Below are 13,159 nucleotides of genomic sequence, written 5' to 3'. Positions count from 1 at the left end.
TAGTTTAGTATGTCTTTAATAGCATTCGGGTAACATGGATAAAAGATTGAATGAAAAAAACCTGTTTCAATCCTACCAAAAAATACTTATTATAATTTACACCCATTAAAATATTTTTGTAATAAATGCAGGTAGCAAAAAAATAATACTTAGACTTTAACCTCCTATTAACATGCTAGTTTTGTGAAGCTTCCAAAATAAAAGTAAAAGCCTTCAGGCTGAGAAAATAAATTCCAATATCATCTAAATGTTTATGGAATAAAACTCTAATTTACCTGTGATTACATTAAATTTGTGAGGGGATTTTTAACTTATTTTTTAATAAAAGATACTTAGTAGACACTTTTCAGAATGATAATTTCTTTCATCTTCTAACAGTAGAAAAAGACAAATATGCTTGTCCATTGATGTATGTTTGCCTTCTTTCTGTAGAATGTTTCAGAAGTAGCAGCAACAATACAATGCCCCCATGTGGACATTTGTATTTCATTTAGATTTCTCTTAAATCTATTTCTAATTAACAGATTCTGAATGAAAGGGTATGGGTACATGTGTCCAATTAATACAACACCTTGTGTTTAAATGTTCACCGTAAAATGTAAATGAATATAATTCCAAACATATCTCTGCTTTTCTGTTCAGGCAAGTACAATTCAGGAAAGACACTGATGTGAATATACATTTGTGAAGCCATGGAGAGCAACAGAACCTGGCATACATGAACTGTATTTCAAGGCTTTATTTTCTGAGTTTGACATTCATTCACAGTTCAGAAAACCATCTGTGTCTCCCTTTTCTTTGCTCTCCTTTTTGGGCATATAACTCTGTGGACAATAACTCAGACCCAGTACAAAATCAAATCTATGTGTGATGCTATTAATATTCCAGTATTAGCACTTCCTTCAACATGTTATAAACATGGCAACCTTGTTACAATTAATGGAAACAAAAAGATGATTTTTGGCTGCCTTCTTCCAGAAAAGTCTTAAAGGTTATGCCATTCCTGTTATCAAATTTGCTTTTTAGAGAAAAAAAAAAAAAATCTTATCCAAACAGCTATGGTCTCCCTGTGATTGAAGCTAAATGAATGCTTCTAGGCCTCCAGCTTTTTACATTTTTTTTTTTTCCCCACCTGATCATTCCATGTGAAGTCAGGAGTGATGTTCAACCGGACGCGGAGCACTGTGCGGGTAATTGGCTGAATTGTTGCTTCCATTGCAATGGAGGGGATTTGATGGACACACTGTTTTACCTTTAACCCAATCTTCACATGATGCAGCATATGACCTGCCAAGAAAACATTAGTGTAACAAATTTGCATTTACAGGAAAAATAATACAATTCTGACTTTCAAATAGGCTTTTAGAGAGGAGTATTATTGCTTGCTTGTTTTGCTCTTAGGTGTGTAAATGTCTGACTCTCTTGACCTGGCATGTCTGAGTATTTTGTAATACTTAACTTGAATTAGCAATTTAGAGCCTAGAAAAATCAGTGTTAACCCGCCTGTTGGCTATAACTAAGGGGTTAAAATAACTATTAAGAATTCACATTGGAAACATATTATGTCAAGCTAGTTCCCTTTCCTTTACTGACTTTTTGACCAGGCTCTTACTAAGCCATATAGCTCTTTTTTAAAGCTTGAATACTGACCTTTTACTTAATGAAGGACACACATTTGAACTTCTACAATTCCTGTGTAGTGATTCAAAGTACACAGGACACTAGTTTCATAAAATTGAATAAAGGTAGTTAATAGCGTAAAATTCATGCAACTAATAATCATCTCACAGCAGCTCTGATCTTTCAGACTACACTGGTGTGTAACCAAGCCAAAGGAAAAACTAAACACTGCACTGTATTTTATTTTCTATCACAGTCATGGTAACTAAGGCAAGAAAGAAATCATATATGTATATATACATATACACATATATAAAATTCCTAGTTGTATTTTACAGATGAAATCTTTGTTTCCTTGGTCTTCACTTCATTTTAAACACAAGCCAATGTATGCAGGCAGCAGTTATTCCTCTCCCCCCATCCTCCCCCCCCAAAAATGTTGCAACTTCTAATTTATTTAGGAAAATAAGACTGATTAATCATATTTTCACTGAAATAATTTATGTAATTACCTGGAGCACATTTTAAATTTTAACTATAATGGTCATAAGTACTCACTGTTAGCAGCTATAACTGGCTACTGATGTCATTATGTGGCTCTGTGGCTCTGATTGAAAATAAACAACCACCCCAAAATGAAGAAATCCTATAATTTGCATTATGTGCAAACTTTTTCTTCTTATTGCACAAATTTTAGGAGCATAACATCTTGCAAATAGTATTTTTTTTTTTATTTGAACCTTGCCTTTCCCTCTTCAGTTTTCTTACTTAACAAAGTGGCAGATTTTGTCTCTCAAAGTATTTATTTATCTATATTATTTTGTACTGAATGGTGATCGTGATTAAGAAGCAAAACACTAATGCAGGAATTTTAACGGTTTTAATTAGTCTAATTTGTAGTTGGTACAAGTGCACCTATTGCAAGTGGACGGACTACTGAAGAACAAAACAATTATATTGGTACATGTTGGTAATGTAGGCAGTATTACAGCATATTTGCACAATAACTAGCTTTTGCAATTAGAGATAAAACATCAGAAATTTTGCTATTTAAAGTTAGGTGCCAATCTTCAAAGATATGAATTAATTGGTTACGTACACAGGTAGATTTCTTCATGCCAAAAATCTCTTTCTGTAATGTGATGCGTGAGGTGGACTTCTGTGTTTGTACAGCACAGCACTGAGGTTTTGTATAGGTATCTGCTAGGGTAAAATAAGGCTTCTCTCCCAAATTCTTCTTGTTAAAATCATTATAAATCTTTCTCTCTTCTCTTTTTCCATTCTTTTAAATAGTTATGAGAAGCTATCAATGGTGTTTAAGAAATACGAAAACCTTATAAACTAAAAGATGACTATTTGAGAAAATAGGTATACTTAACAGAAGAATAGATTTTGTTTGTTCCACAAAGACTGTCAACTACATTCTGAAAACGGGGACTGTGTATTTCAAATGCCACAGTGATTTCTTGGCATTTCAGAAACTTTATGGTTACACTGTAGTAGTGAGTCGACTGTTGTCTAATATATGGCACATTTGAATCCCGGACCTGGGCACACAACATGCTCTTGACTGGAAGAGCTGACACCCAGTGGATGCATTTGTCTCTTCCTAGGACATGGTCTGAGCTAGCCAGCCACCTCCTATCTTTTTTATTCTATCTCCAGGATGACAATAACATTTGAAAAGGAAGAAGCAGTAACATTGAAGCTTGGACTACTGTGTCAGAGAACAATTCAGCACCTGGAAACTGTACCTTTTTCATTTCAACATGGCTTCGAATTCCAATAAAATGTACAAGGCAGGCAAAGCCTTAGTGAAAGAAAAAGAGGAAAGACAAGAAGTATGTCAAGGAATACTTGACAAAGATGCACAGGACGACTTGCTTTGGCATTTATAATGCTGAAGAACATGAAATATCCTTATATGTAGTCACCAATGACTTATTTTCACTGTCCAAACCCAATTCTCACCTACTTTGAAGCTAAGTAAATATAAAACAAACCTACATGTTCTATATGTATATTAAAATGTTTCTATCTTGTGAATATTAGATCCACAAGCTGAAAAAAGCAAAGTAGTGTTGTATTTTAATACAAATTTCTTGCTTCTCCAAGGCTAGGTATAAGGAGTAACTAGCATTAAAAGAAGAGAACTAACATAACTCTTGGAAAAATAGGTTAAGTATTTAAAAAAACTACAAAAACACACAAATTAACAATTTGTGACATACTTCTGAATGAAAAAACACTGTAATGCTAGCACTTAAATATTTTATTTTTTAATACATTTAAAATTATTATGTATTATAATATACAGTTTGAGATTTAGTTTTTCCCCCCCATAGTCCTTTGTTTTAACCTAGTAAATAAAAATACACTCTCTAATTCTGAAAACTTTTACAGTTTTATGCAACTTTTTTCAAATTAATTTTAGGCACACAATAAAGCAACTTAAATAAGGAGTGTATTCCTCTTGTCAAATCAAAAATAACATACCTAGGAAGTAGAGACTATGAAATGTGTTTTCATTGTAAAAAATATTATTATTATTATTTTGAAAAAGGCAGTTTGTTTCCAAAAAAAGCCCTGGCATTACAAGTGCAATGAAAGTTCAAGATCTAAAGGATTTGCTCCCAGATCAGAACAAATATACTAAGATAGGAAAAAGAAATACATTACAAACATTTTTTTTCCTCAATTTCAACCAGCTGGTGGGTATTTTACCCAAAGCAGTTTACATGGACATACCAGAAATCGTCATTATATTTATCAGTAGGCTCGTGGATTTTCTCATTTTCATTATGTCAAATCCCTTAAAAAAGTAAGGTTTTTCTGCAATGACACCAATGACAATGAATTCTCCATGTTCAGTGAAAATTAATGCTGTGTTTCAGAAGCAAGCCATTTAATGAGAGCACACCTGAACATAATAATCTGCTTTTTTTATTGTTAATGCTATTTCATTAAAAAAAATCCAAGTTGAAAAAAAAAAAACAGTTGACTTTCATAGTACTGTTTTACTTAATTAGAGCAAGAAGGGTAACAAAGTGTATATATTGACATAAATACGTATATAAATATATGTATCTGTATATATATATATATATATATATATATATATACATGTACATGTATATATAGACATATCAATATCCATGTCCATTCTAAGTGTGTGCTGGGATTGGTAGGACATAGGCCAGTCTCATCCATATTACAAAGACAAGCTACGGAGACTGAATAAGACTTCTGTATTGGACAGACCAGAATACCATGTTAATGTGTTTCATGGTTTCCAGACCAGAGTGGGTTTGGTTTCTTAATGAACGTCTCAGACTTAGTTCTAACTTGCCTATTAACTTCTAATAGTTTAAGCAGATCAGCATTGCTGAGTTCTCACCTATTTCATCTTTTCTCATGTCCTTCATCTTGTCTACAGTGAGATTCTTCTCTTCCAACTTTGAGAGAACTGATGGTGGTAACACGGAGAACTGTCTCAGAGGGCTAACCCAGCCCCACAGCCGCTTGTCAATGACTTTGCTGAGATTCAGTAGTCGATATGTCATTGCAGGCCAACGTTTCCTAAGGGCAATCTCAAAAAGAGCTCGAACAATACGAGCTGCATTCTGGAGAGTAAAAAAAAGGCAAAAATGTTGTAATTCACTCAAGCATTCTTTGTAAAATGAAAAGGAACCCATAGACTCATCTTTGACCAACCATAACAATAGATTTTTCTTTTCAAATTTATTTCAAACACTCTTGAAAACTTTATTTTTTTCCATTACTGTCTAATGGCAGAACTACCTCATGATTGCCTACAGAAATTATGAAAAGAAACATGTGCAATTAATTACAGTTGTAGTGGCAGGTCTGTCATAGGATTTTGAACAGAAGATCAGGGAGTTCTTCTTAGTATCCTCCTCCTTCTCCCCCCATAAAATACACATCCGCATGCTTGGTTTAAATGGAAATTCAAGATTTAAGATTTTACCTCTGTTTTACTTCCATAATACCCACCCATTTCACACTATCTCCGCAGATGTTTAATAATTTTTTTTTTGAATATATTACAGTCTCCCAAGCCTATTGCATATGTATAACTAAACTATATAAATCTGCTTTGGAGTTGGAAAATTAATTATTAACATAAGTTTGAATGAGGTCAGTTTTATCTTGAAAACCTAAATTATGATATTCCTTTCATAAGCTTATCAAGCTGTATTATGAAGTTGTGGGTTTTCTTTTGATTTTTTTTTTTTTTTTTGGCCTACCATTACTGTGCCGGGATTAGCAATCCTGTTCTTGATTCATTGAGTAGAATAAAATCTTTCTCTACTGGCTCTTCAATGCCAACAGGAATAAAAAATAGAAAATTATTTGGCCATGATAGGAAGCATATGTTACTAAAGAAGCTTATTTCTTGTACTTAGAAAGGATGAATGATTTTGCGAATAGCCACTATTCAATTAAAAAAAATGCAAGTTATAGCACTGGTTCCACATGCACAATTTATGAAGGTTTGAGAAGATCATGTTTGCCTCACTAAAAATGTTATAATTGAGACAGACAAATAAAAGCAATTGTTTTGAAAGTGAAGATTAAAAGAATCATACTCAAGATGATCTTGCTGTGCAAGTATCACAATTTTTATGATGTGTGTAATGATTTCAGACTCATTTAAGCCCAAACGTGCTAGGAAATTTAAACACTTCTGAAGAAGGTAATGTTGCTATGAAAATCTTGCTGGCGAATGTATACGCTTTTGAGTATTTAACTCCGACCTTTAGCACTGACTAAATGCAATTTTTCAAATAATTCTGTCCAAAATTTTTTATTTTTTTTTTTTAAGGATAAGAGATAAAGTATTCATTGCATACACACACACACACACACACACATAAATTAAAAAAAAAAACAAACAACAGACAGGATGACCTGAAAGGTAAAAACTTTGTAATCTATTCCATACACTTACTAATGTTGCATATCTGGTATTGTCTATGACATTTGGTCACTTTTGAGTTCTTCAAAATTCATAGCTCTAAAACATCAAACAACACCTTTTGTGTTCTAAGATGGTCTCTCTAACTCTGTAAGCAAGCAGTTCTGTGTCACAGACTTGCAGTTCTCTTTCTTTTCATTGTTATAACTAAACATGCTGTACAGCTATTGACCATTCTTCTGTCAAATTAAACCAACAAACAAATATATGTTGATATACAAACTTATACAATAAGTTCTAGCAATAAATTTGTAACAGCCTACCTTTCTTGTGTAAACCAAAGATGTGAATAAAATACAAATTTATGTTTTATGGAATGAAATATAAATGTACATAAAACAAACATATATTGCAACAATTTTCCAGATTCAGAAGAAAACCCAGTAGGGTAAGAATAACATTTCTCAGCAACTAAAATTAGAACTACTAAATATAATAAGACTACAGGGGTAATATCAACGAAAGGAACATTCAAATTTAACAACAACAAAAAAAGCAGTACTCTCCTAGTGTAGAATTTTGCATTATTTTTCCACTTAGAAGTATAGCACACTCATGGAAGGCTTTTATTTTCAAATCAATTTGCATTAAAAAAATGTCCAGCTTAAGGTCTACTTGTAAACATTTGAGAGAATGAAAACTTGTAAACGTTTGAGAGACTGAAAACAGCAGAAGGCAGCAACAGATTCATAAAAAATACTATTTTTACCTGTGCAACATATGCAGAATCTGATATAAGAGAGAAGCTGTCCATCTCCCCTCTGCTAATATATGTTTGAAGGAGGATATTTATTTTTCCGTAGTTGTTTTCCACACCTCCAGGAGCAGGAAGTTCACAGAAATCATTCAATAAGGTATCCAGTTCTTCTATTTCTTCTTCTCTTACCTAAAACACAATTATACATTATGAAGAGGCTGGAAGAATTTGATAAAAAATACTTTTATACTAAAATCTAATTTTCCTTATAATATTGTTACATTATTTTTAAATTAAGTCTCTAGATTTAAGGGGGGGGGGGGAGCGAAGAAGCAAAACATCTTCCAGAATGTAGCTAATAGGTCATAATTGAAACTATCTTAATAGTGACACAATTACATTTTATTATTCATCACCATCTATTAAAGTTGTCATTGACATACAAAAATTTGATATGCCACAAAAATTGAATCTTCTGACCCTACCATCCTTCATCTGATGAGATTTCATTTTTATTTGACCAGAGTAAAACCTCTGTCCATCTGGATTAGGGCAATTTTGAAGTAACATTAAATGCATTCATTATAGTTACATAGTTTGCATGTGGCATAATACATTTTTAACTCAAAACTGTGAAGTACTATGATTCATGATATTAAAGTTTTCACTGTTAATAAGATTAAGTCTTAATATGAGTAAAGAAATATTCATATCTATGGTTTGAATAATGCATAACATTTTACATTCTCACTCATGACCCTTACATGGCAAAACCAGCATAAATCTACATATTCTTTGATTTACTGATAGTCTGTTAGTGTAAAACTTATTTAAAGAGGGTAAATGTTTGGTCCCTGCAGGGAACCAGCTGAAAGCAATTTTCATTTGGACCTGACTACCTGACATACAGAAGACTTTAAGACAGTTGGGTTAAAAGCCCAAACTATCCAGCCACCTATAGAAAAGAAAAAGATGGACATATGTCCTTCAGTCACAGATGGCTCCAGTGTCAGGGGAATATTATGCTCTACTTACACTAGCAATTTTGGTAATTTTTTCTGGTCTTGCATAGCACAGTACAGGTAAAGTCCAGATCAACAATTCAGCTACTACTGACCTACCTATCTCAAGATACAGAATTTTAAAAGGTATTATGGAGACACTTTTCTTATTAGCAAAAGTCACAATTCATATCACAAAGAGGGATAAATTCTGAGTTACTCTTGTGCAAATCAGTTTAACACTCAGAGCTCCACAGCTAGAGAATCACAATAAACTGGAAATGATGTTGCACTCACGCCATACCATACAAATCTGAGAAAGCAAGCTGGAAAAACTATGTTTTAGTCAAGAAGCATCACTACTGACTTTACTACAAATATAGAAACATATCACATCATATTTTCCATATGTTTTCCTTTTAAACATTCAATTATGCTAAATTTAGATCCAGAAGAGTAATATCACCATCATGAAAAAAAAAAAAAAACTATCTTTGAAAATGTTGCACGTATCACTGTGAAACCTCACTGCTTATTATATTCTGTAATACAAGAGATTACAAAATAAAATTTCTCCATTAGATAAAGAGATGGCAATGCTCAGACAATATGTGTAAATATGTAGATGGTGAGGGATTTACACTGCCGCTTCACAGAGCCAGGTGAACGAGAGCCAACTCTGATCTGAAAGTTGTATAATTGTGTTAAAATGGCACTGAGCCCAAGATAATAAACCCTGTGGAGTCTGGCTTGCACCTCTATGAGATGCAAGCATGGGCAAAAAAGTTCATGCCAGCTTGCAATATATTTTATTGTATCCTTTCCACAGAGGAGGCAAAAAGGGAGGGTGGAATTGAACCGAATATGATAGTAATGTTATAGCCTGTACAACAGAATCTGTTAAAACAACTTTCCAGATTTCAATGTTGAAAATAATTTATCAGAATTCATCATTCTGATAATCTAATATTATCCTCTGCATGAAGTATATCAGAGTTAAATTCAGTGAGCCCTACCTCATTTCTGATACAGCAAATTGTTCTAATATTGATTTAGACTTCAAACAGAAAAACTATCTCATCCCTGGGTGCACCATTCCAATGGACACTTATCTTCACCTGTTAATAATTGAGAAGCTGAAAAGTTCTTAAAAGCATTTAAAAGGAATTCTTTAAGATCCATAACTAGTTATTAAATGTGCACTACAGTTCATGCTGACCTACATATAAGTTTGAATGAGAGCATATATAGTTCTTGGCAATCATTCCTACCTAGAAAATATGTTTTATTTTTAAATAAAAGAGTTTAGTATTTAACGAAACTTCAGTCTATAGAATAGGGACTTACTATTTATGGAGTGAGTACTACAGAAGTGTCTAGTTCTAAGACATATACTTTGTATGAGATGATAAAACTTTACCTTTATCTGTTCGAATTCTTCGGCTTTTGACACTATAGCAAGAATGTCACCGTCTGTTTTATGAGCATCAAACAATTCATTGAAAGTCTATTAAAATAAAATGAATTGATTTAGTACCGACAAAAAAAAAAAAAAAGCATATATAATGCAAAAGAAAGAAACATTAACCAAGATTTTTAAAGGCATTTGAGTTTAAAAGGTAAGTTACTAGATGACTAGAGGGATACAATTTAAACGGGAACAATTTCCAGAATGACTTCTTGCTACTATCAGAAAATTAGTCACATCTAAACTCAGGAACATAAAATTGAGAGACATGCAATCTACGGCCATTAAAAAAAAAAAAAAGTATAGGATATATTTGAAACATATCTGTGTGACTAATTATACATAGTGATAGTAAAGATAGTAAGATAGTAAAAAAAAATGGTTAGTACTCTGATTTTTCAGCATTTATGCAAGAAAAAAATATCTATTTGTTCCAAAGGAATGGTTCTAAGATGAAATGTGTACTTTAAACCAAGTTTACAGTATTATAGTTTTGTACAAATGCATCTTCCTTACAAATTTACAACACAATATGATTATTGTAGCAAAATTTGTTTAAGGTTGCACATGGCAACCTGATAAAATTTTCACTCAGGAAAAGCCTTTTCATTACCAACCTCTACACTTGAATGTGCTATTGTGTACATACTGTTGGTATCAAAATGTTTCTTACAATTCACCTAAAAGTAGGCAAAGACAATAGAAATTTCATATCAACTCCAATTTTTCATTGTTGCTTTTTACTTAGTTTCTGTCTTTTTGTCTCTATTTTCTCTATTTTAAGAAATCAACTACATATTCTGTGATAGAATACAACGGGTATAGGTTCAAAAATAAAGTAAAAAACCCACAGAAATAGAATGACATATTTTACCTCTATAGTATTGTATTTAATATAGTAGTGGCTGGCAGTTCTGCCTAAATCTGTTGAAGAAAAAAAGCCAGTTCTTTCTTCAAAGCGAATCATGCGGGCTTTGTCCAGTTTTCTGCCGACTTCAATTACCAGTTGTTCTCTGTGCTTTTCTAGACTTGGATCCATCTAGACACACACAGTTGTTTGTAAAAATGAAAAGAAATATGGAAGTGTTAAATGAATGATTTTATTGAAACAACTCAGTACTAAAGACAGAAAGCAAATAAAAGTTAGGTACAATTAATAAGTCAAGATTTTCTCGAGTTCTCACAAATTACAGCTATGTTCATTTTACTGACTCGAATGTAGAGGACAAAGAAGTCAGAATATTACTTATTTTACAATGCTTTGAGACTATCAATATGTTGTAGACTGATAATATTGCTGATGAAACTGAAGCGTGATTATGAAATAAACATACAACTAAGCCTTTGAAAGAAATTTCAGTGAAAGAAATGAAATATGAAAGAAATTTTCATATTCTTCATTAAATTATCATTACAGTATCATTTCACAAAAGTATGCAATCTTATGGTATCTCCACTTCATTAAAATATTTTGGCTGATGATATACCCTGCCTGGGTATCTGACATGAGAATGGCTTTGTATCACAAACAGAATATGCTTCACGTTGGATTGCCGAAATGATTACTAACAAAAAAGCTCTAATGTCTCCAAAAGCTTTGAGCATGCTGTCCTCAGCACCGTTTATATTCGTATCAAAGTTCAGGAACTTAGACATTTTGTCCAAGTAACAACATACATTATCGCAGTAGTACGTACAAGATGGGCCAAACCCCCACCTGAATGGGTCTGTTGTATAATTGGGTGTTTCTACATCATGCACCTGGGTTAGCCTGACTGACTGGGATGGGTGAAAATAGTCATGTTAACCCTCTGGTGCACCTGAGATATGGCTCTAATTACACTGGCAATGGTAAGTCACCAAATTTGAAAAGAGTGAAAACTGTTCTAGCACAGAGGCAGCATTCTTGTTTCTGGGCTTGTACAGCTCAGATTCCTACAGAGTATGTCATATCAGCCCTCTTGGTAAACGTGCATCAGAGATACATGACCAAGACTGAAAAAGGACCAAGCTTGAAGAATTGGTATGCTTTAGTTTGTTTTGGTTTTCTCTGGAACAATATTCAATTTCACCTTTTTGCTGAAGTGGTTCATCTGGTGGATGGTGAAGCTGCAAACAAATACAGTCATTTCCAAAAAGCAGCTGCAAGACTAGTTCCTAATATTCCCTGTCTTTGCAATTTGCTCCAAAGCTGTTTCTCCTTAGTTATGGCTTGCCTTAGTTTCAAGTGAAAAGATAAGATGACAAAGGTCTAGAGTGCTTTTCTCAATAGTAAGTTATGCATTGAGGTCAGATTTCAGAGCAGAGGTGGTCAAAAAAAAAAAAAAAGTGATCAGGATGCCAGATGTTTAACATTTCATAAAACTAAAGAGGAAAAAAAAAAAATTCAAAACACTTCCCTACTCCTGCCCTCCTTTGGCAGCCCAAATTACCTGCCAATCTTTTGCCTTACATACAAAAAAACGTAAAGCTGTAACAGTAGACTAATATTTTTTTTCACAAATACAAAGGTTTTAACTTTAAAGGAAAGGTCACCAACTTGAAAAGGTTGAGAAACAATATTCCAGTTCAGAGAATCCATGGGTAGTACTCTTCTTGTTGAACTAGCATAATTAGAAATCCCAGAGTAAAAGATCCAGCCTAGAACAGCTCTAAGCCATACTCTTAGAAACAACCCTTGATAATTCATGCCAAAGGCTTCCCTGATCTGACACACATTTGCTCCTCTCTTTCCTCCCACTCTTCGTTTCTTCTTGCCTCTCACCATCAGTTTTGCCCATTTTCCTCTCAGTAAAAGGCATTATCAGCACTTCTGGCAAACAATGTAAAAAGTTGCTAATCAAAGCAATGGGGCTGGAGTAGCACCCGTGCCTGGGCAAGGGACAGAATCTGTTTCATGGAGAATGAATGGTACCACCCTGGAGAGAACACGCAGGGCACATAACGTGTTGGTGCAGAGTGGGTGCACACTTGCCCCTCTCTCCCTGTGCAGGACAACACCCCCGGTTCTGTGGATAGGCTGGACCTTTCCTGCCCTGAAGGAATCCTTGGATGTGGTGAGTGCTGCCTGGCTTCCTCACCCTGCAGAAGGGGAAAGGAGGACGGGTTTGCATTTTCTTAGTGCCACTGAAGACCCGAGAAGAGCATGACGCACGGCGGCTATGCAGATGTATGTGTGCTGAATGGGTACCTCTGGCTGTCAGCCAAAACAAAGACAGAAATTGGCACACTGCAAGGTTACTAAGAAACAATAATATGCCAATTATGAAAAGTGAATACCTGTAACTAGAACAGGAGGAACACAATGACCTACGTGAGCAAATCTATGGTTATGCCCACAGCTGGCACTATACCACCCCATATACTTTCTGCCT

General features: G+C 33.9%; 1 protein-coding gene across 4 annotated transcripts in view; it reads right to left on the bottom strand.

The window, feature by feature from the left end:
- ASCC3 (activating signal cointegrator 1 complex subunit 3) overlaps nt 1-13,159 on the bottom strand; it is a 274,883-nt gene that overhangs the window by 77,622 nt on the left and 184,102 nt on the right. For all 4 annotated transcript variants that reach the window (XM_038176559.1, XM_038176561.1, XM_072036159.1 and 1 more), the window contains exons 18-22: nt 10,660-10,824; nt 9,738-9,824; nt 7,329-7,505; nt 5,018-5,243; nt 1,133-1,287 (exon numbers count right to left, since the gene is read on the bottom strand). In XM_038176559.1, coding sequence (XP_038032487.1) covers nt 1,133-1,287; nt 5,018-5,243; nt 7,329-7,505; nt 9,738-9,824; nt 10,660-10,824 — 810 coding nt within the window. The remainder of the gene's footprint in view (nt 1-1,132; nt 1,288-5,017; nt 5,244-7,328; nt 7,506-9,737; nt 9,825-10,659; nt 10,825-13,159) is intronic.

The sequence above is a fragment of the Anas platyrhynchos genome, chromosome 3 (assembly GCF_047663525.1).
Source record: "Anas platyrhynchos isolate ZD024472 breed Pekin duck chromosome 3, IASCAAS_PekinDuck_T2T, whole genome shotgun sequence".
NCBI classification, from domain to species: Eukaryota; Metazoa; Chordata; class Aves; order Anseriformes; family Anatidae; genus Anas; species Anas platyrhynchos.
The sequence above is the reverse complement of the archived record's forward strand: the minus strand, read 5'-3'. Positions and strand labels throughout refer to the sequence as shown.